This window comes from Sturnira hondurensis, unplaced genomic scaffold (assembly GCF_014824575.4).
Source record: "Sturnira hondurensis isolate 20B ecotype Veracruz unplaced genomic scaffold, ASM1482457v3 Scaffold0006413, whole genome shotgun sequence".
NCBI lineage: Eukaryota > Metazoa > Chordata > Mammalia > Chiroptera > Phyllostomidae > Sturnira > Sturnira hondurensis.
In genome coordinates this window covers 19,476,629-19,501,585 of record NW_028079044.1, presented here as the reverse complement: position 1 = coordinate 19,501,585, position 24,957 = coordinate 19,476,629, and the positions used below count along the sequence as shown (strand labels likewise).

The window sequence follows — 24,957 nt, the reverse complement described above, 5'->3', positions numbered from 1 at the left end:
CTGGCTATCTGACTAGTTATTTGTTTTGGCTTTTTTTCTTGACTTGATATTTTAGTGTGAGGTGTCATTTGAGGTTCTCTGAAAACCTAAAGACTATTGTTCTTCAGGATGATGGTAGTTTAGAAAGAACTCCCTCTTTTGAGACTATCATATTGGACTACTGTGGGTTTTCTTTCTAGGGCCATGAAAGACAAGGCCTTACTGTGCGGTGTGTCAGTTTTACTGACCAGAATGTGTGTGTTGGTTCCTCAAAGATGAGGTGGGTCTGAAGATCAGGGATGGGATGTCCTGCTTTCTCTGTAGAGACTGAGTTTCTGGTCTAGTGGGAATTAATTAATTAGAACGTTCTTCTAGGTACTGCACATATAATAGGTGTGAGATGTGGTCCTGTCTTGGGTGAGCTTATAAGCAAGCTCATGTTGTGTAAAAATGGAGACTGGAGAACCGGAGAACCTGTGTTTGTGAGAAGCTGTGCCTTTGCATGGAGATGTGAAACCTGACTTCCAAAACACAGACAACTAATTAAAACCACCAAAGAATGACACAGATTGCCATTTACCACCACATAAAACACGTCTATGGGCTGAATGCCCCATGATCTGGGGGGAAACTGAGGTAAAGAGATGGTCATTTCTTGTAGGGCTGTGCCTCCCCACAGGAAATCACCTTTTCCAAACTGTAAAACTATCTTGCCTATTTCCACAGACCCCACACTGGGCCCACAGGAAGGACTCTTTAAAAGTCTGTGGTCAGGTCAACCAGTCTGGAAATGACCCTGACCTTTCTTTGGCAGAAAGTTTACCTGCAGGAGGAAGGTTCCAACACCTTTCCTGGAAACCAAAGAGCTTAGTAATTTCAGGTGAACTTTGTGAGGCTGAGACTGGCATGCCCTCTGAGGCAGTGGCTGAAAACATGGGTTTGGGGGCTGGATTATCCATCTGAATCCCAGCTCTACCGTTTACTTGCTCTGGGATTCTGGGTAAGTTGCTTAATTTCCCTGAGCTGTCTCAGTTTTCTCATTTATACAATAAGGCAAGAATTCCTACCTGAGAGGGGAGCTGTGAGGATTCCATCAGCCACTGTATGTGGAGTTCTGGGAGCCATGCCTGGCTCTAGCTACAGCTTATATTGAGAAATTACTGTATAGTGATATTTATAATGTGAATGGAGGAGAGACAGCCAGTCAGTCATCCTGATGATCAAAATGTAATGGTGTGTAAATGTGATAGACAAGTACCTCCCTGAGCCAAGAGCAGGGCCTGGGATCCAGACTGAGGAGAACAACGGAAGGCTTCCACCAGTCATGGGGGTCTTGGCCACAGATGAAGTTATTGCTTTGGCTCATCTGCTGACCCACAATGGAGACTGCCCACTCTTAGAAAGTTTACACCAGCCCCCTGATCTGGTGGGATGGCACCTGAGGAGAAAAAACTGAGCTTGGGACAGAGTTTATCAGAACTCGGCAAAGACTTGCCCTCTCTCTCCAAAGAGGATCCTCTCAATGCACAGCCAGGGGCAGCCTCCTGAGGTCCCAACATTGGGTGCTGCTGGAGGGGAGAATGCCTTCTGCCTGCCACATTGGGAGCGTTCCTGATATCTGGGCCAAGAGGCGGCACTTCCTCCAGGGCCAGTGTTTTTCCACAATGACCTTGGGCTGCTGACAAAAACAACCCCATCAGTCCCCCAGGGCCCCTATGTGTGTTTTAATAAGAATGATAATAAGGAATAATGATGGTGACTATCATCATCATTGTGCCTTGTATTTATGGGGTGGGAGGGGCTCTTAGCTCTGCAGACATGGCCTGGGAACATTACACAGTCCTTCCTCCAGGAGGAAGGTGGCCAGTGTGTCTCTCCAGGTGAGGCTCAGAGGCACCCCGAAGGGCTGCTCAGGCCCACACAGCCACACCTTGGGAAGAAGGAAGCCCTACCCATCACTGTGTGCTGCCACAGGCTCTCTTGGTTCTCAATTTCTCGTGGGCTAATGCATTTGATATTCTTAAGCATCATGGTTATGGACTCAGCTTCAGGAGCCAGTCTGGGTTTGAATGTAAACTTTGGTATATAACCTGGGTACAGCCTCCCTGAGCCTATCTCATGGGATCATTAGGAAGATTACATAAATTAACACATGGATTGTTCTTGGAATGGTGACTGGCATGAGCAAAAGCTCAATAAATGTTACCTTTTATTAACACTTAGTATTATTTGCTGGTACTATTAGGTTGGAACCCATTGACATTTTTGACCTACAAAATGCCAACTTCATATAGATGAGTGGTCCTTAATGAGGGCAGCGGGTGATTCTGCATCCCCCCCACCAGGACATTTGGCAATATCCAGAGACATATTGGATTGTCAAGACGTTGGGTGGTGGTGCTACCGGCATCTGGTAGGTAGAGGCCAGGGATGCTGCTAACATCCTTCAGCACTCAGGTTGGCCCCTGTGACAAATGAGTATCCAGCCCTAAATGTCAATAGTGCTAATGTTGAGTATAGGGCCCCCTAATAGTTTTCTGGTGTGGATAGATTAATTTTCTTAAAACACCCCTTTGCAAGCTGACATGGCTCCCATTGCATACAGAAAAAAGGCTCACTTCCAGCAGGCTCTGGCTTCCCCTTTGTCTTCAATCTCATCTCCTTCCTGCTGTGGCTGCACTGACTGGGGACAGCAGGTCCCTGACACTCAGGCTTTGAGTAACCTCTTTGTTCTTCCCACCAGCCAACCCCCAACACCTGCTCTGAGAAGCTTTCCTCAAGGGCCCTTCTTCTCCAGTCTAGCTGACCATGGCTGGTGGCTCTCAACTAATGTGACTCTGGGTCCCATTTCTGCAGATTCTGGTTTGGAAGATTGGGGTGGGGCTCAGGTATACTTTAAGAAGCCTCTGCAGGGGGCTCATGCCCAGCCTGCTGTGGACACCACTGTGCCCTGGCACACATCCTTTATATCTAGGCTGCTCCTGGTTCTGTTGCCACTTGTGTACACTAACCCCTGAGTACATTTCCACTTATTTTATTAGCTGCATGTAAAGATGCTACAGGGCAGAGACTTTATCTTAGAGACTCTGGCTACTCCAAGGATCCAACTCAGTGCCTTCCCCTCCAGAAATTCTAAGTAGTAAATCAAACTTGAATCCAGGGATTTTCAGATTTTGCTGAACCCAGTACTTATCTGAGATGCATGTTAAAATGCAGGTCTCCAGGCCCCCAGGGGTTCTGCCTCAGTGGCTCTGGGTTGGGGCCCTGGAACTTGAATTTTTCACTAGCTGGGTTTTGATCCTCCAACATTAGGCTCCAGGAGTCTTGGGGGCTTCTGGCATGCCTCGTGGAGGTAAATGTTCTTTTATTTGGGTACCGGGCTGCCCCAGCCCCAAAACCCCAGGCAGCAGGACTTCAGGGGATACTTACACACATGCTGGCTTGTCCTCCTGCACCAAAAACCTGCAGGTTCCGTGGAAGCAGAGCTGACTGTGGGAATCCGGGCAATCATTAAAATGAGAAAACACAGCTGCAGCCATGGGTGGGTTTGCTGAGGAGAGAAAAGACATTTGGCTCAGACCCACAGTCCAGAAAGATATACCAGCTGGCCCCCATTGGTCGGGAGGAGCAGAGCCCTGAGGGCTGGGATTTCTGGTCCCTCCATAGCTCTCACTTCTACCGGCCAACCCAGGACTAGCAACTCCTACATCGCATGCTTTCCAGCAGGGCTTTATTTACTTATTTATCTTCATATAAAACACAACAACCTTTCCACAAGATTCTGTGTGAGTCAGAGATGCCAGAGCCATTCTACTATTTAGAGCCTACTATCCTAAAGTGACCTATTTTTGCGTTTTTGCAAAGTGATGGCGATCTTTTTTAAAAAAAGATGGCCTTCATAAAAGTCTGTTTGAAATGTGAGACACCACAAGAGTACTATATAACCAATAAACTGATGCTCTTGCACCAACGATGTAAAGAGATGTTCACAATACGCTACTGAAAACCAGGCGCATTTCCAAGATGATCTGTATGGTACGATTCTGCTGAAACAAACATGGAGAGGTCTGGGAGGCTCTACGAGAAGAGGGTAGCTGGGCTTCTCTGGGGTGCTGGGCATCGCATGGTTAGCCCATGAAGGTGACCTAAGCACAGAAGTCCAACTGGGGGCAGCACAGGCAGTAATGGGAAAGCATGGGGGAGAGGGAAAGAGAACAGAGTTGGGGGGCAGAGACCAGTCCTACTCATGACCCTAATACCCATGACTCTCAAGAGCCAGGGGCATTGCCAAATCTCTCAGGGGTTTCCTTCCTTGGCTTTCAGACAGGAATGAAAATAGCGAGCCAGGAGCATTGTAAGGAAAAATAAATGAAGAGACCTGTGGACCAGCCCAAAGGGCATCACTTTGGATTTATTTTATTAAATTTCAATAGCCTTGTTTTGTCCAAATAACACCTGAGACATATGGTAGCTATTTCAAGGTGGCATGGTAGACGTAATTTCCATTGCTTCTTTCAAAAGGTCCTCTTACGCTTATGTTTTAGGTATTTGAGCAGTGGGTCTTTCTCACTAACTTTTTGGGAAAAGATGTTCTTGGAGCTCTTGCTCTTTGAGAAAAGGCAGCCCATGTCAGACTGTGGGGTTCTAGACCACCACTGAACATTAAACTCACACTTCTGCCTTCCTATTCATGAATTGCTTCTGGAAGTGTCATAATTTTGGGAATCTCATAACCCAGTGGAAAAGGCAGAGGCTAAAACTATAGTAGAATCCTTGATGCAGAGGCAAGATGGCACTTAGTGGTTGTTATGTGCATGGGCTTTGGGAGGCAGAGAGACACGGGTTTGAACCCTGCCTCTGCCACCTGGAAGAAGTACTTGAACTTTTCTAGCCTGCTTGGGCTTCTACAGGGTCAGGAACGCACTTGCCTCGTGGGTGGCTCTGAGGCTGAATGGGGCAAAGCTTGATCCGTACCATACTCAACAAACTGCCTGCTACTTACCACTCAGCTGTTAGTGTTGCTGTTACCATCACTGACAATCCATGATGCTGATGAAGTCCCACATGTGATAAGACCACTATCGTACATAATCTTCCCCTCCCTCCATAAATTCGGTACAGTGTGACTAAAAGTCCAAGTGTCCCCATTAGCCTTTAATGACAGCTACTTTCACATGTGAGGACAAACAGGAAGCCCAGAGCCTGCTGCAGGCCTTCACTCAGGCCCGCTGCCAGCCTTGCTCCTCCTGGCTGCAGCATGTCCCTGGCCAGCAGCAGTCTCCAGGACTTGGGGTCCAACTGCCTTGGCTGCCCAACTGCTTTGGCGGTGAGTCCCAGGCCTGGATGGTGGATGAACAGGCTGGCCACTTGCTGACAGTAGACACTAGAAGGGTCTGCTCTAATCCACAAAACTGGCTCCTCTGTGTTCATTAAACTTGTCAGGGAGTGAACATGGCAAGATGAAGGGGCTAGAGACTTGTCCCTGTGGATCTGATTTGATTTAGACTTTGAAAAAGGCTTTTAATAAGCTCTACAAAAGGCTGTTTAGACAACCACCTCCAAATGGCTAGAGGGAGTCCCTTGCCAGGGGTTAGAGCTAGGCTCTTCAATGTGTGGTCTATGGACCAGTGGCTTCACGTTCCTGATGAAGCGTGTTAGGAAGCCAAGTTTATGGCCCCACACCAGACCCACCAAATTAGGATCTTTGGGGTGGGGCCCAGGAATCTGGGTGACATGTTCTCCAGATGATTTTATGAGATAGATTTCATATACAGTACCCTTTGCCCTCTGGGAAATTTGTTAATGTTTGAGACATGGCTTGTATTACGCAGGAAACAACAACAAAGAAAAGGGTAGAGATGGAATATGACAGGGGCCCCCAAAGGGATCCTTTTTGGAGCAGGTCACCTTTCAGAAATTCAAACTCCTGTGTGATACTAAAGCCAGAAATCTGCTGAAGGAAGTTCTTTTGTGGTAAAGTGTCAGGTCAATAGAAATACTGAGAAAAACTCTGGATCTATCTTTTGGGAACCATACTCTCCAAAACCGGTGAGGGGTAGACTCAATGTCACTCTCTTATGTATTTATACTCTATCTCTTCTCACAAATGACTTAGCAGGCTTTATAAAAATGGGACCATAAAAAGGGGACACAAATGGAAAATATTTTGTGTATGTGTGTGTGAAAGAGAGAAGAAGAGAGATAGGGAGACAAGCAGGGGAGGGGAGGGGGCAGAGAGGAAGAAATGAAGACAGAATCAGGTAGTGAGAAGGGAATAGAGGTACCTGGGCAAAGGAAAATAAAGTAAAGGGTTGAAAAGAACAAAGAAGTCAGTTATTGGTTTATATTCAAAGACAAGCATAAGAAAGTCACATGCATGTACGGAAGCTGAGTGGTGGACCCAGCTCTATGTCTTCTAGCAGGCTGAGCAAGGATGCACACCGTTCATTAGATAGCAATGCATCCATTTTGCACATGCAGGACAGTCTCAGCTTTGCCCAAGTCAGAGAGCAGCTTCTCTTCTGCGGCTGATTCTGAAGAGGACTTCATGTGCTATGGTGGGCGACACCCTTCACTTTCCCCCAAAAACAATGCAGAGGCATCCACGGAGGGAAACCGTCTCCACCCTTCACACAGCTCATTAAGCAGCCAAAAAGCCCGGTCGATGAGGAACCTCAGTGCCACAGGCACAACAATGGCAGCTAAGGGTGCTGATTTTGCTCTCTGCAGTCGAGATCAGGTGAGGACAAGAGCTCCTGGTCCTCTGTAAGCTCATCTTTCTGATACAACCAAAGGTGCCAAGGAGAGACCAAGGAAGCTTGATGCTATGTGATTATCAAGATAACTAAAAGACTTTATTTTTAGTATCTTTTTTCCTGATGACAAAAGTGACACATCATGAAGAAAACTTTTGTAAATGACAGTGTAGAACAAAAAACATCTTAGAATAAAATCTATCTCTAATCTACTGCTTAGAACTATGTAAGTACACAATGTACATACTTCTGTAAACTTAACTGTTTCTGTTCTGTTACATGTGTTTTCCTCCCCTGATATAACCACAAACATCTTAAAAGTGAGCATTTAGTTTTACACTCTGCAAAGGGTACAGTCCTGGCCTTAACACTGAGAAGTGCCATGTGTGTAATGTGAGGGGTGGGTTCTCTTTCCAACAGCACCTTCTGCAGCTTTGGGGGATGTGATCTGCACGTGAGAAGCAGACAGGGGGCAGGGCACCAACAACAGTTCTGAGGGTGAGCCACGTTCTGGTCCTCTGCTCTGACTGCATTACCTCAGGGTGGCACAGGCTCAGGGGGAGCTGGCCACAGACAAGAAGTGGCAGGGGGCTTGCCCACCCTCAGTGCACAAATGACTGAGGTACCCATTTGTCCATGGGTAGCTTCATGGACGAATGCCCCTAAGAGCTCTGTGCAAAGTGCAAAACACATCACCGTGCTCTCACTGGGAACGATTGTTCTTATTTTGTGGATTTTAAAGGCAGTTGTCTCAGATACCACCTGAATCAGCAAAGGAAATGCGCATCGCACCATGGCCAGGCCAGGCCAACAAAACCACCCCTTATCAATGTTCCCAGAGCTTCAGCAAGTCCAGGAGGAAAGGGACTCTGAGGAAGGTTGGAGAGGGGTGGGAGAAGAGGGGTTACAACTTTCTGAGTGCCAGATGCTATTCTTATAGCATTTCATGAATCCAGGCAGGATAGGTGGTCAGAACAGGAAGATTTGCTTAGTAACAGGTAAAAATGACCTTCACAATGAAATCCCCAAATTCCCAGCATCTTCCCAGAGAACGAGTCTCTCAGCCTCTCTGTCTCTTTTTCCCTCCCCCCATATTTCCTCTACCTTCCTTCATTCTTTCCCTCTCTTCCTCTTAATTTTCCTTTCTCTTCTTTCTGAAAACTCAAGGAATTTCAAGTGAAGCAGGGAAAGGCCTAGACATTTAAAAGGGGGAAAACACTCATTTAGCAAAGGAAGGCAGTGAAGGTCAACGGGGAAACTCCAAGGAGGCCCCAGACTGAGGGCAGAGGGCCGGCCCCATTCTCCAGGGCACTCGACCCTGTACTTATCTCCTCTAGGCATGAAGTCTGATTAGCACTCAGGGCTCACTGGACAATCGAATGTTTCAGTTTTCAGAACAGACCTCATACTGACCCTATCGGCAACTGGAGGTTCAGAGCTGCTCAGTTCCTGTTGCTCTGAAATTTGTGAGAGGCCTCTCCAACATGTTAACTTAGCACACATCTTATAGACACCACTGTTGTCTAGGGAAGCTGCGAAGCTTTACCTGGAGACCACGGACCCCCTAACAGAGCCTGGAGCCTAGCTTCACTCATGGGAATAGGGTCTGGAATAGCAATCTAGGGGCACAGAAACCACAGATTCAACTCACAGGAGGAGTGGTCTCTCCAGTTCAGAAGGGCTAGAGAGGCAGTCATCTAGACAGCTCCTTCCAATGGCCTTGCTCCCTGGAGAATGGCATCCGCACCACCAAGTACAATTGCCCCCTTTTTAGAGCAGCCTGAACTGGACTTTCTGCTGTGCTGGATGGGAGCTGGCTGAAGCCATGGCTCCTCACGTTCTTCTCCAGATGTCAGAAGTTGTGAACCAATAGGAAGCTTACATCATTTTTAGCCATTTATTACTTCCTCAAATATCATGGCTGACTTTCTGATAATTTAATAACAACGCTTGGCTTTTAGTAGGAACTTTCAGCCAAGGTTTTTGACCTGGGACTAAATATTTTCTCTCTTAAACAATACAATGGCAAAGCCAACTAATGCTTTTGGAATGTCTAGGAGAAAAGGTGGTAGATTAATTAAATGAAGATGGGAGGCCCCAAGCAGCCCCTGGTGACACCAGGGAGTGGCCACAGCTGACCTCCGCACTCTGATGCTCCCCAGTGCCAAGGCGGCCTCTGCAGCAGGGCCAGGCTAGAGAGTCACACATGGTTCTAGCCTCAGTTCTGGGACATGGAAGGCTCACTTCAGGTCACCAGTGACTCATTTTACAGGGATGGAACTCCAAGCTTACATGAGACAATGCAAAACTTCACAGTTAGCCAGCATGCGAAGAAGAGGCTGTTAAAAAAGGGATAACACAGGGTGGCGGAAGTGCTAAGCTAGAACTTAGAGAAGTCAGTGGTGTAGAGCACGGGAACCTCTCCAGATAGAAACTGATGAGCAGGCACCCTGGTCCCAGGCATTTTGCAGCCGGGGGATGGAATGGCAGTAAGAACGCTGAGAAGTTTTATAAGTGATCCCGAAGAGGAAGAGCATTGTCAGTATCGAGTGTGGCAACATTGCTGACCTTTACCCCAGAGAGGAAATGCCTGTCAAGGAAGCTAATCAATAAGGGCATTTCCCGAGGCTGCTTGAGAGAACAGAGCAAGAGAGCAGTTTTCAAATGAGCAGCGGAAGTCAGATGAGTACAGAAAAGTCATCCCAGTCTCAGTTATAGCAGGGATAGGAAGCTCATCCTATTCTCAGGGATTACTGATCAGCAAGGAGAACTCCATTTCGCTGTTTTGGGGATGTGTGTGCAGTGGTGGAATGAGATCAATGTAATCACTCAACTCATTCACTGTTAAAACCAAGGATAGTGAGTACTTTCAAAAGAGCAGATATAAAACAGTTTGGCTTCACAGTACCATCACTTAAGAGAGAAGGGACTTTCGTGGCAGTGAAGCAATGAAAGACAAAAGTGGTGAAGTAGTGCTGTAATTCCTCCCACCATCCCTCTCGATGAGGGTGCGGAGCAGCACAGTGTCATTTTTGTTACTGCAGCCCTCTACCTCAAGATTTTCAGTTTCCTGAGAGTAACTCCTATACTTCAAAAACACATCTTTTTTCCTATAACATGATCCCTGAACCCAGTCTTTCTAAGTCTTGGTCAATCTTTTCCAATACTGGCTAATTATGACCCTATTTGACCTTAACCCTTCCCTGATCTTAAACTGGCTTTAGACCCCACCCATCTCTCTACCCCCATTTAGGGGCATGGATACTGTTACCTCATTAAACCTCTAACCACCCTATGGGGCAAGCATTACCAGTCTCTGCTTTTCAGGTGAGAAAACAAAACTAAAGCTTAGATAACCTGGCCAACAGATATGTAACTAGAAAGTACTTGAATTGGAATTTTATCCTAGTTTTCTCTGACTTTGAGAGCACAAAGAGCTGTAGAGAATTAGGATGCTGTTCAGGTCCAGGAAGACAAGTGAGGGGAAGGCATGTGATCAAATGTACACATCGTGTGGCAGCAAGGAAGGGGAGCACCTGCAGACAGCTTCTAGTAATCAGAAAGGGGCAGGTAAAGAGAAGTATTACTTTATCTGGGGGAGGGGTGGGGAACTGTATACATGGAACTTATTATTCCCACAAGGGAGCCGTGGCTGCAAAACAGAAATAGATGATGAAGAGACTTTTAGATGTCTATGGATGATGGTTAATTGAGGAGTAGCTGGAAGGAAGGAGGGTGGGGGCTGCCCCATGAAGTCTACTCTAGCAGAGCCCCAACCTCTGGGCCATGGGCACTCATGCCCAGAGACCGGGAGCTTCTGGCTCACAGCGGTGCTCAAATGGACCCTTGAATTGCTTTTGTAGCACTAAACAAGATGCTGGGGGAGCCTCAGGAAACATCTGAGTTAATTTAATTTTCTCTGGTCATTTCTGTTTGGATAAAACCCAAGGAACATCAGGTGTTAGGGAACCAAATTAAAAGAAAGTTATCAGTAAAGAAGCAGACAACATATTTTTTACTTTCTTACAAGGGTATTGGTTATTAGTAACACAGCATGCGTGTCTGATGGAGAAACAGACACACTCAGAGAGAAAGTTACCAGTGGTATTTGGCCCCAGTGGGGTTCGTCCTGTTGTGCTTATTTTGAAGGCAAAGACAGAATCTGCATCGCTTTTGGCACTGTTTTCTAGTCCTGCAGGTAGAAAAGAATCAGATAGCACGGACATAGAAATACTTTGCCAGGTTCACATTCCACCTAAAGTTCTTAGACTTAGAGTTTTTACCCTGATGTGGATTTTCTGAGGTTCTGGACTATAATGCTGCTGAATGATGATGACTATTGTTAGTAATAGTAGTTACTATTAATAAATTGTCTACCAACTGGAAGCACTGTGCCTAGTATTTTATATAGCGAATTCTAACTAATCCTCACAAAAATCTTGTGAGGTAGCCATTCCTATGCCAGTCTTACAGGTGAGGAAAGTGAAGCCAAGGGAGGTCAAGGCTGTTCAATGTTGGCAGAACTGAAACCAGAACTCATGGTTGGCTGTCTCTAAAGATTTTTCTCTTTCTAATATATCACATTGTCACATCAGAGGGTGTGTGTGTGTGTGTGTGTGTGTGACAGGACATGAATGAATGAGTTGAGGATAAAGAAATCCTTTGGTACCGTCCACAGTTAAGACAACTCTTTCATGTGAAGACAACTCTTTCATTTAAACAAATCAGAAATCACCAGGAAATTCTCAGGGCTATTTTGGAATTAAGAGCTAAAAGTCCCAAGGCAAAATGGCTTTAATTATTAAAGAGACTTTAGGAATCTAAAATAAATCATATGATGTATGGAATAAAACCAGAGGCTGGGCATATTCATCAAAAGATGCGAAACATACATATTTTAACTTGGCTTCTTACCGGCACCAATCTCCCACCTGTGACACTGCTTCCTCCCCAAAGGGCATGAGGAAGGGCAGGCAGGTGTGTAATACCCCCTGTAGCCCCCAGACTGCAGTTTAGATTCATTGGGCGTTAAAATGAGATGAAAACAGAAGGGAAACGCACCAGACGTAGATGATTACCTCCCCACTGAGTTCCTTTCCCTCCTCCCAAACTGCCCTCCAGCCCCCAGGCTGTGCCTTCTATCCTTGCCGTGGCTTTAGTTATTTTAAACAAAAAGACAATTAAGAAAATTACATGTCATGATTTTGCTTTGAAGACTGAATGCCAAATCTCTTTTCTCTTTTGCTATTTAATAATTTCATTTCAAAGAGACAGAGTTTGAAGATACATTTCTTTTGTATCTTCAAACCAGAAAGCCCCTTCTTCTAATTACATCCTCTTAAGTGTCAACAAGTATTTTGCAAATTCACTTCAAATTTCTATTTACAAGGTAAACAAGGATATCTCTGTTTGGCCCTCATCAGCCAGCACTGAACCAGAATGTGAACAGTTCTGGAAACTGGAGCCAAGTCCTGCTGGATGGGGAATTCTGTTTTGGCTTTGTTGGAGGAAGAACCCCGTTGGAGCCCTCGGCTACCTGGCTTTGCAAGACTCTGGTCTCTGTGCTTTCTTTTATGAATATCAAAATTGTTAGGTAAAATGGTTGGCAGGAAACCCGCAATTTACCCTTAGGAAAAAATGCTTCCTCTTGTTGAGTCTTTGAACCATAATCCCTTCAAACGTTCTGCACTAAATACTTGTAAGCAGTACAATTGTTTTTCTAGAATATTCTATGCCCTCAGGACTTTTGACAGATGGCTTTTCCATTTACAGTCTGCAGATGCAATCTGGATGAATGAAGGGTACTCTTCTTTTTAAGCAAAGAAACTGAGGCATCCAGAGGTAGATTTATGGCAAAGTTCAAAAGCCTTGAAAGCATCGATGTGAATTTGTGGTTGGGACTTTGTTCCATGACCAAATGTGACTTCCTTTTTGGTCTGAGTTTTATATAGATGATTTTTGCCTTCCTGTAGATAAAAAGCCCATCAATTTGAATTATCTTCCAGGAGAAAAACACTGAGATACCAAAAGTGTGATGGGGTTATGGGCAATCATTTTTCTTTTATAATTTTCCAAATGTTATAAAACAAACATTTTAGAGTAGGAAAATAAACGTGATTTATAATTAAAACCCCACAAGCACTGGGCGGGGTGGGCTGGGTTGGGAGTAAAAGACAGAAAACTGTACTTGAACAACAATTAAAATAAATTAAATTTCAAAAAAAGAAATAAAAATTTAAATAAAAAAATAAAATCCCACAAAATTATAAACATGACTAATGTTTAAACACTATTTTTTACTGTTTTACTCACAGATAGAATTGTAATTTTATAGAAGACTGGTCTTTTAGGGCTAGATTGAAATCTGCACTAAGATAAATCATGTTACTGTCTTGCCTTTGTAATGATGATTATGCAAGGAATTGCTGGCCACATGCAAAAAAATCATTATATAAGAACATTCTTGAGTAATTCCAATGACTTTCTCTACTCCTAAGAAATAGAGGAAGATGTCGGATACTTTCTAATTTGTGTCTTCAAGACTGAAGCTCACATTGAGTCTATAAATGACAGCAGGGAGCTCTAAGTAAGCAGATGCACAGAGATGAAGAAATATGGCAACCAATTTTGAATGGACGGGTGAGCAACAGATTGGATATTACAGTAAATCAAATCAGTCAAATGGAAAAAAATGACTTGGAAATTTCTCCCAGAACTCAGAAGGACATAAAGACAACAAAAGTAATGAAAAAAAAAGTATGTGTATGTGTGTGTGTAGGGGGGGTTGCTATATGGAGGGGGCAAAGGGAAAAATTGGGGCAACTGTAGTAACATAAATAATAAAATGTAATTTAAAAAATGAGAAAAAAGAAATATGAAAAACAAAACTAAACAATCCAATATACAGATGATGATAATAATTCCAAAAGAAGAAAAAGCAAACTAAGGTTGACATTATTATCAAATAAGTAATTGAAGAGAACTTTCTTAAGCTGAAAAAGACTTGTCCTTAAGACTGAAAGCACTGAATCTATAAATTGCTTTGGGTAGTATACACATTTTAATGATGTTAATTCTTCCAATCCATGAACACAGTATATATTTCCATTTATTTGTATCTGTCACAATTTCTTTCTTCAGTATTCTATAGTTTTCCAAGTACAGGTCTTTTACATCCTTGGTTAAATTTATTCCGAGGTACTTTATTTTTCTTGTTGCTATAGTAAATGGGAATTTTTCTTAGTTCTCTTCCTGATTCTTCATTGTTGGTGTACAAGAATGCCATTGATTTCTGAACGTTGATTTTATATCCTGCTATTTTGCTGAATTCCCTTATTATGTGGAGTAATTTTTAGGTGAAGATTATAAGGGTTTCTATGTATACTATCATATTATCTGTGACTGACAGTTTTACTTCCTCCTTTCCAATTTGGATGCCTTTTATTTCTTTTCCTAGTCTAATTGCTGTGGCTAGGACTTCCAGCACTATGTTGAATAAGAGTGGTGAAAGTGGGCACGCTTGCCTTGTTCCTGATCTTAAAGGAAATGCTTTTAGTTTTTGCCCATTGAATATGATGTTAGCTACAGGTTTCTCATACACGGCCTTTATTATGTTGAGGTATGCTTCCTCTATTCCCACTTTCCTGAGCGTTGTCATAAATAGGTACTGGACTTTGTCAAATGCTTTTTCAGCATCTATTGATATGCCCATGTGATTTTTGTCTTTCACTTTGTTTATGTGATGCATTACATTGATTGACTTGCATATGTTATACCATCCTTGCCTCCCTGCGATAAATGCCACTTGATCATGGTGTATGATCTGTTTAACATATTCTTGGATCCAGTTTGCCAATATTTTGAATTCTTATTAAAATAACAATGGCATGTTTCACAGATCTAGAACAAATGTTCCAAAAATGTATATGGGACCAAAAAGACCCCGAATAGCCTCAGCAATCCTGAGAAAGAAGAACAAAGTTGGAGGGATCACAATATCTGATATTAAACTATACTACAAGGCCATTGTAATCAAGAAAGTCTGGTATTGGCATAAGAACAGTCACATAGATCAATGGAACAGAATAGAGAGCCCAGAAATAAACCCATGTCTCTATGGTCAATTAATATTTGACAAAGGGGGCAAAAGCATACAATGGAATAAAAATAGCCTCTTCAGTAAATGGTGTTGGGAGAACTGGACTGGGACATGCCAAAAAAAAATGAAACTTGACCACCTACTTAAACCATACACCAGAATAAACTCAAAATGGATAAAAGACTTAAATATACATCATGATACCATAAAAGTCCTAGTGGAAAACATAGGCAGTAAAATTTCAGACATCCCATGTAGCAATATTTTTGCCAATATATCTCCTACGGCAAAGGAAATAAAGGAGAAAATAAACAAATAGGACTACATTAAATTTGAAAGCTTCTGTATTGCTAAAGAAACCGTGGCTAAAGAAACCATTGCTAAAGAAATCGGAATGAAAAGGGAACCAACTGTATGAGAAAACATATTTGCCACTGATATATCAGACAAGGATTTTATCTCTGAAATACATAAAGAACTCATACAACTCAGTATCAGGAAGACAAACAACCCAATTAAAAAATGGGCAAAGGACCTGAATAGACACTTCTCCAAAGAGGACATACAGATGACTCATAGGCATATGAAAAAATGATAAACATCACTAGCCATCAGAGAGATGCAAATTAAAACCACAATGAGATATCACCCCATACCTGTCAGAATGGCTATCATCGATAAATCAACAAACAACAAGGGCTGGTGAGAATGTGGAGAAAAGGGGACCCTAGTGCACTGTTGGTGAGAATGCAGACTGGTGCAGCCACCGTGGAAAACGGCATGGAACTCCCCCCAAAATTAAAAATGGAACCGCCTTTTGACCCAGTGATTCCATTGCTGGGAGTATACCCTAAGAATCTTGAGACTCCAATTCCAAAGAACTTATGCACTTCTATGTTCATAGCAGGGGTATTTGTAATAGCTAAGTGCTGGAAATTGCCCAAGTGCCGATCCGTAGATGAGTGGATTAAAAAACTGTGGTATATTTACAATGGAATACTATGCAGCAGAAAGAAAGAAGGAAGTCTTATCTTTTGCAATAGTATGGGTGGAACTGGAGACTATCATGCTAAGTGAAATAAGCCACTCAGTAAAGACAAATACTACGTGACCTCACTTATAGCTGGAACCTAATGAACAAAATAAATTAATGAGCAAAACAGAACCAGAGACATGGAAACATGGAACAGAATGACGGCTGTAGGAGGGGAGGTTGGAGGGGAGAATAGTGGAAGGAAGGGGAATGAACTAGGCGAGGAACATGTATGAGTGACCCATGGACATGGACAATGGAGAGGGGACTGACTGGATGACAGGGGTAGGCCGGGTGGAGGGGGGCAAAAAGGGAAAAAAAGAAATTGGGACAACTATAATAGAATAAATTTAAAAAAATAAAATGGAAAGAACAAACAAATGAATAAGTCTGAAAGCGAACTTTCAGTATAACTTGACAAGTTTGTATTACAAAGAAAAAGTCTCATAGCATCCAGGTGAAAATAAAAACATGCTACTTACACAGGAACATAGTAAAACTAGCTTTAGTTTTCCCATCAACTACCAGGCAGAAGTCTGTGATGGGAGACTTAGGATAGATAACTTTGTCAAGTATGATGAAGAGTTATGTAGGTTCTGTCAGAGACTGCATGGCTCTGACCAATATTTTAGGCCCAGATAGAAATAGAAAAGAAAAAGTTTAAGTACACTGACTTTAAGTTGCTGAGGAATCTGTAACTGTTGGGCCAGAGGTTATTTTTTTTCTTTCTTGTTTGGCCGACACTCATGCCATGTCAGGAGTAAGAGCTGACTGAGTTCATCACTCAGTGCAGCCCTGACGACTGGTGTCTTTCCCTGGGGCACTGATGTGAGCCAGCTCTACCTCCCCCAGACCCACTGCCGTGTGGCCTGCCCTCATCCCCACACCCTGGCCTCCCAAGAATGGGCTGTTGGTGTGTTTCTTCTCATGACAACCCCTCCACCTCCTGGAAGAGTGGTTGCTGCATTGGGGAAGGATGAATCCTGTCTGTACATTCAGGGGCAGAAATTCTTCAGAGCCTCTAGTACTAATATAAGATTAGAAAGAGTTTCATACTCCACTGGTCACTCATTTCAATGAGCGTCCAAGGGCAGATGGGGGAAAGGAGGAGTAAAAGTGGTCCGCTCAAGTCTCCCTTTGTGTGCCTGGAATGTGTGTGTAGAAAAACTGGTGTACGTTTTCTACATCGTATGTATACAGGGTGGCCAATATAACAGCACCCCACCACATCCACCAAACATTTAACAACGTTCTCCTAGACTATTTTAAACCCAAGTGCACTCTCAGTTCCCCATGTGGGAATCCCCAGCAAAGTGTCAGATGTCCTCTTGCTGCTCGGAGTGTAGGCTGGCTTCCGCCCGTGAATGTGTGAGTCTTATCTGGCCAGCATCCCCTGGAGCTGCAGCCTCAGCCCTCTCTCCAAGGTCCGCTGGGATTCCCAAAGAGAAAACACAGGGCCCAGGTTCCTGCTCCTTCCATGACCTAAAGGCTTTGCCCCCTAAACAGTTGGGAATTCCTGGTTTAAACCCCACAGGCTAAGTGTAAACCAACTATGCCAGAACCTTGTTCTTAAAAGGAGAAATATTACAGGATTCCAAAAATACCAAGGTCACTTTACCTCTTAATAGTTTCTCCAAGCCATACTGGTTCAGGAACAAAGATCTTGTATTTTGCCAAAATATTTATTTTCCATCAAAAGTAAAATAATATAAACGAAACCCTAAAGAAATCTCTGTTGCTTAGCTTGAATTCTGTTCTTGGAAGCCACACAGAATAAGTCTCCCTCTTCTATACAATAGTCCTTTCATGTATCTGCATTCAGCCACCAAATCTCTGAGTCTTTGTGGTGATAACAGCCAGCTTCCAAGATGGCTGCAGTGACCCCCACCTCCTGGTGTCCATGGCCTTGTGGAGTCCCCTCCCACACTGTCTCAGGGTTGGTCTGTGCGACTGAGAGAATAAGGGTGCCATGTGACTTCAGGCTAGGTCACAAAAGGCACTATAACTTCTGCCTTGCTTGTTCTCTCTGGGATTGCTCGCTCTTGGGGAGGCTCATTGCCAGGTGATCAGGACATTCAGTGGAGAGGCCCATGCAGCAAGAAACTGAGGCGTCCAGCCAAAAGTTCTGTGACTGAAACCCATGATGACACTGCAGCCCCAGTTCACATCTTGACAGCAACCTCTATGGGAGACCTTGGACCAGACCTCCAGCTAAGCTGTTCCTGACTCTCAGAACACATGAGATAATTGCTTATTAACTTAAGGTGCTAAATTTTAGAATGATTTGTTACACAGCAATAAGTAGCAAATATGCACTCCAAGTTCCTATAAAAGATCTTTAAGCAAGAAAGTCTATAACCTCTTTACCTCAGATGCCGACTTTTTTCAGTGACCTTCTTAAAATTGTCCACGCTAGAGTGTTAAAACGACACATCAGTAACAAAAACATTTACCAAATGCTTTACGTGTCGGCCTCTATGCTGAGTTTTACATGTACCATCGAAATTAATCTTATAAAATTCCTATGACAGTTCTATTATCCTACCCACTTTACAGATGAGGCATATGAATCTAGAGGGATTTAGGGCCTTGTGCAAAGGCCCAGAACTAGAAAGAAGCAGAGAGAAATCCAAACACAGGCAGTGTGTCCTCAGAGCCAACACTCGACAGCTCTGGGCTATGGCAATGGAGTGTGGCAGGAATACCATCTCCCATGACCTGATGTCTACACTACTGAGACTTAATTCTCCACCAATTTTTCTAGCAGTTCTGGAATGCTGTTTGTTAGATTATATAAGCTTGTGGCCAACTTCAGCCTCTAGCTTTTATCCACATAAACTGCCATCAAACTTGGCCTCATGTCCTTCCTAACTAAACTTTATTATTCTTAACCTAAACACCATCAAATGCGTCATTGTTCAGTTTAATCTGGTTGGTTGGCTTTGATTTGTCATTCTAGCTGGATACTTTATTTTCCCTCCTTTTGAGTATTTTATCGTTCAACAAAAGCTCAGGTGATCCTGGGCTTTGGATCACCTCTACATTTGACGAGTCTGCCTTACATATCTTTCTTCAATTTGCTTATAAAATTTTCAGGAGGAAAGGAAGACAAATCCCACCTGCACACCCTACAGGCCCCATCCCAGGTCAACATGAATAGATCAGTGAACATTTTCTGGGGATGCCCTGGTTAAACACTCCCTGCCCTTCCCAAAAGCTCGCAGGTGAACCTGGACAGGGTTTACCTAGGGATCATTCACTTAAGGTCACTGTTGCTCTATCTCACTGACCAGCCATTATTTTAACTCACATTTCTTCATTTGGTTTTACTGATTACTTTGATTATGTCACGTGCCTTCCTAAAATCACATTCTATCAGTTTAACCCTGGCAGTATTTCCCTTATCAGTCCAATAATGCTTAAAAAGAAATAAAATTAGTCTGCTGTAACTGATTTTGGTGAACTCATTCAGGGGCCCAAGTATGCATTCTCTATCTGCTATAATAATTCCCTGGGAGTATCATCAACTTTTATCCTCTATATTCTAAAGAATCATCAGGTGTTTTTACTCATTTAAAGTCAGAAACTTATTTGTCTTTTCCCACTCTCTGACCATTGTTTATATTTATTATTATATATTAAGAATTACTAACAAGGATGGGAAGGTTTTTGTTTTGCTACAAGTTTTCTTAAAATACTGAGTTGTAATTCGTCTGTACCCTTGAAAAGAAATTCATTTATGGCATTAGGTAGTCCTTCTATTTCTGATATTACTATGTTTTTTTTTTTATTCCCTGTAGTTTGAAGATCCTTCTTGGCAGAAAATATAAAAATGAAATTATAGTAGTAGTCTTTTCCTGGTTCTGCACTAATGTTATTCCATCTGTCCCAAGAAATAAAGTTATTCCTTCCTTTTTTACTTGTCTGTTCTCAAATACAGCTTTAAAAAGCTCTCGCGTGCGCATGTGTGTGTGTGTGTGTGTGTGTGTGTGTGTGGTCAATAGCCATGTGAGCAATCCTCCATTTCTTCTGCAGTTCGGTTTTCCTGACACTCACTAAATACCTGCCAGCCCGCAGAGCACACCCACTCCCAGGGTGGCACTGGCATGCTTGTTCACTCAACAAAGTGCCCTTCAGTACGGTTGTTCCACCTCTTGGGACATGTCTTTATTCTGATCTTCTCTGCACAGCTTATTAAATGGCACCCCAGGGAACTCCCTCTACAGATGCACTTGGGTCTTCTTTAAATGTTTATTTATTGCCTTTCATATGCACCCTCTGACAATAAATTGAAAATCAAACTCATAGCCTTCCAACCTTCCCAGGCCATATTCCTTTTTCGAATCCTACTCAATGAATCGCATCTGATTTTCCTCTGAATTTTTGTACACTCTGCTATGTTGAAGTGGAACTACGCCTAGTGTTTCCTTCTTTCACTCTTACAAACTTTAAAGTGACACATAGGGATACCAACCTGTTATCAAGACTGCATTTAAAAAGATGACCCTATTGTCTTCTCTACCTCTGATTAATACCACAGCCAACAGGCATGTAAAGAATTTTCTAGGTGTTCAATTTGTGGCATGGTAATATTTCCAGAAAATGTACCAATCTGACATTGGCTGTCACACAACATTCTATCCTTATGACTACTTTGTAGTCAGGATCCAGACAGTATTAATTACTTGGATAAGCCATCCATCCACAAAATTGATCCATGATAATATTACTTTTATATTTCCTATTTTTTATCGAGAATCAAATATCCACACCTCTGTTTAGCTTGTGCTCAATGATTTAGGGCTGCCTGGCAAACACTTCTGCCCCTCCTAACAGCACCCAGATTTTTTTTGAATTACCTTTCCAGCATGGGTTTACACTGGTTTATAGCCACAGATGCCCCACCCTGTCTTCTGTCCTCTCTCCCTACATTGTGAATCCTGAGACAAAGGGATAATCCAGGTGGAGTTCATGCATGACCAGTGTGGCATGTTCAGCACGCTTCCTGTTCTGAAATGGATTCTGTAATTCCCATTTCCCAGTTTCCTGGAGCTCCCTTGGTTACTGTTCATTTGCACATACAATTTTCCAGCTTTCTTGCTAATTTAGTGGACTTCCAACTGCCTTCCAACAATGTTGCTTTTATTCAAGTTAGTCAGTTACAATAAAAGAACCCGAGTTCATATACTCCAGAACAAGGCTGTTCTCCCAGGAATGTTCCTTCCCACCAAGTCTCCAATGTCCACAGAGACATTCAGCTCACTAGGCTCATCCATTTTTTTCAGTTTTTCAAAAACATTTCCCTAACAAGACCACATACACTGGATTAAAATGGTCAGATTTAATCTATTTACTGCCCCCAATGTGAGCTCAAAATCTATAGTTATCCAAGGTCTTAAGCATTGTTTATGGTAATGCTATATTTTACATTATTATTGTTCTTTTTTAGGAAGAACAGCTTTTAGAACAGCTTAGGAGGAGAGCTTTTAGGAAGCTCTCCCTTCCTAAATTGATAAACATAACTTCTTTATAAACATGGCCTCCTTTAACGGTCTGTTGAAATTTAAAAATAAATTCAGTGCTATAAAAGAACTGAGAATCAATCCAAAGGGCTGAATGCTGCTTCGTTTTTTCAAACTATACTTGCTACTGTCTCCACAGCATCTGGCTTGACAGTGTTTTTGAGTCATTATCTCTCCCCTAAATTACAGTGTAAGGACAAACTGAGCAGTTGGGTAGCTCTTTTGCCAAACATGTACTTGCTTCTCTGTCTTTACATGATAGAGTTCATCTCTTGCTGGAATCTTTATAGGCCATGGTCATAGCTATATACATAGTGTTTACACAGGCGACAACCCCATTTTGGTGGCTGTCTTGGCCATTCTCCATCATGTCTCAGAAAGATGGTCAAGAAAAATCAGATACCTACTAACTACCTGCATCAGGGCTAACATCATACCCTTCAACAAGAAATCAGGACTCTTGGCTCTTCTACTCTCAAAAGCAGATGGAATTTGAAAGGCAAAAGCTCACACAGAGAAGTCTCCCAATTAGTGTGTTCTGAATATGTTTTTCCTAGCCTGCAAAATCAGGAAGCCATTGCTTTTTACTGCCCACTGAAATATACCTTTTTTGCATGTATCCATTTTTGAGATATTTCCTACAAAATACAGGTTTATATTTTGCCCTCAAACAACATAGCAAAAATAAATGTCCTCTGTAGTCCTAGATGGTGAAACAATGAATATTCAAATATATTCCACTGAGGCCCCTTGCAGGAAGGTGGACGCGTCCTCCTTTGATCCTTTGATCCTAAGGGCAGGACACTTTGCCTCCTTTGATCCTTGTTTAGGCACCTCTATGGTGCACTTCTCTGGTGGCACCAGACCCCAACCAGAAGCACCTACACAGTCTCTCAAAATCATCTGAGTAATCTCACCCAGATTCTTACAACGGCACTCCCTGTCTTTCTTTTTTTCAATTTAACAACTTTTGAAATTGCAAAAGCAGCATATGTTTAAGGAGAAATCTTGAGAGAACAGAAAAGCACAAAGAAAGAAGAAAAAACATAAGTTGCCTGTCAGCCCATCACTCGCGGATAACTACTGTTAGCACTTTGGAGTATAGCCTTTATTCTGTGCTCTCATTTACGCCCAACAGGAATCAAATGACACTATCATGGACCTTTCCCCAACTCAGTAGGAGTTATACTACAAGGTAATCTTCAATGGCTGCAGTTTTCTACTGACACATTTTCTCTCCCCAGTTTTCTCTTGTTGGGCATTGTGATAGCTCCCCTATATCTCACTCTTGTAAGTCATACAGAACTGAATGTCTTTCTACATAGATAGTTGTTCATGTACAGCTATGGTCATTTTTCTGGGAGCAGAATCAGTGTAACAAATGAACACTCATTTCTAAGACTTCTGAGACATATTGTCAAGCTGCATGCTAGGACTTTCATAAAATTTATACTCTCAAAAAGAGGAAATGAATATTTATTTCTTCATATCCTCCCCAATACTGAATATTATCTTTCTTTTCCTTCTTTGTCAATATCATGGAGGTATATTAATTTGCATTTTCTCAATTACTTATGATGTCAAATGTTTTTTCATATGATTATTAGCACTTGTATTTCAACTTTGGTTAACTAGCTGTTTATATCTTTTGCCCATGTTCTTTCCTGTTTATTTCCTTGTAAGAGATCTTTAAAATAATAAGAGCTAAATAACAAATAATAACTATATATAAAAATAATCTGTGGTTTATGTCTTCATTTTGTTTGTGCAGAAGTCACACCTCAATGTTATGGTTAGAGGCCTTCCCTTCCATAAGATTATATAACTATTTATCTATGCTCCCTTCTACTATTTTATTGTTTACATTTAATCCTAAACTGTCCATAATCTTAGTATATAATATTTACTTTATTATTTTTCTAAACATCCAACCAATTATTCCAACACTAATTTTTGAAAAGTTCATCATTTCCCTATTTATTTGAAATGGTATCTCTATCATACACTGAGTACTTAATTTGTGGTCTTTCTATCTAGTTCCATTTTGATGGTCTATTTCAGTATCAGTACCAAACCATTGTATTAATTGTAATCTTGTCATATGGCTTAACAGCTAGTAATACAAATTTGTCCTTCTCCCTTGAACCACCCTTCATTTTTAAAAAACAGAATATTCTCATCTGTTTCATTTTTCCAGATGAACTTTAGAATCATTTATAAGTTCTCTCCTGATGTCCAAATCTTTTGGAGAGTGACATTATAAATTAGCCCGCAGATAACTGTCCCATTTGCAGACGAAGTTTTCCTATCGGCAAACATGTTGTGCTTTCTTGTTTATTTGCATCTCCTTTGGGCATTGTTCAGGGAAACTCCATGCAACTCCTATGCACAACCATTGCTGGGCTTCCTGTTTCTTGTAACGACAGCCCCCGACAGGATCTTCCAGGGCCTCTAGCCACACTGGCCTGCTGCAAGGACACGCACGACAGGGCTGGAAGGATGGCAACACAAGGCACTGTGGCATGCCAGCCTTCGTCCTACTGGTGGCTGGGACACCCACTCTTGATGACTTTGGACATGTCACTCCCTTCCCTGGGTCTCAGTTTACTATTTTATAAAATGGGTTCCCTCTATATAGCCATAGTTCCTTTCTTGATAAAATTCTCAATCTATTGAAAGTGAGATGGTACATGGGACAGCCCTTGAAGGAGGGTGGAACCCCACAGAAATTCACATGTGATGTCTATTAATAATGGCATGCTTAGATGCTGAAGGAGTAAAGAATAAAGGGGTGATTGTTTAAACGAGGCTAGCTTAATCTGAGAAAACTTGTTGCAGGTGAGCTTGAATGTGAGATCTTGAAAGGCACAGTGAATATGTGGAGTCAGTGCCCCCATTGTGGAACGTATGTGCAAAAATACAGACGGTGGGGGTGGGAGTTGGCAGATTAGATTTGACTTGACTGGAGAGCAGGAACCATGTTAGAGTCTCAACTAGAGAGCAAGAACACGGGACAACAGAGTTGTATGTGTATTTCTTTTAGCTCACTTAGTCTTGGGTGGCAGGTCTATAGAATCCACTCACTCTATATAGACAGGGTCTACTGCAGAATGTGCAGCCCAGTCCTAAGATTTCCTTAGTCCAATTATAGTAAAAAAAAAAATCCAGGTAGATTAATTTAGGGGTCTCAGTCTTGAATCAGACCTTTCCAGGAGGTGAGAGGGCGTGGAGAGCACAGAGCAAGATGATCTTTACTGGCCCAGGAAACAGGATGGGGCCTGGGGACCTTTTGGGGCATGCCCAGAATGGGAGGCATGAGCAGGAGCTGCCCTTCCTTCCACACTCAGGCCCCAGAGTGAGGCTCCATAGGCTGTGCACCCAGAGCTATGCTAGAGTGGCCAGGGCCCTGTCATCCTCAGGGCCACACGTGTCCTGATGCTCTGCACAACCTGCCTCCCTTGCCAGGTGAGCTCCTCTCCCACCAGCTGGTAGAGAGGTGGGTGTTGGAATGCTGCTCCCAGGCACCCTGGCCTCCCTCAACCTGGTGTTTCACACACCCATTCCTTAACC

The 24,957-nt window shown here is 42.7% G+C and overlaps 1 protein-coding gene across 1 annotated transcript in view; it reads right to left on the bottom strand.

The window, feature by feature from the left end:
• Positions 1–24,957, bottom strand: part of TGFA (transforming growth factor alpha) — a 104,445-nt gene that overhangs the window by 18,375 nt on the left and 61,113 nt on the right. Inside the window, exon 3 of the mRNA XM_037048140.1 lies at positions 3,409–3,529. Within this exon, the coding sequence (XP_036904035.1) occupies positions 3,409–3,529 (121 nt within the window). The remainder of the gene's footprint in view (positions 1–3,408; positions 3,530–24,957) is intronic.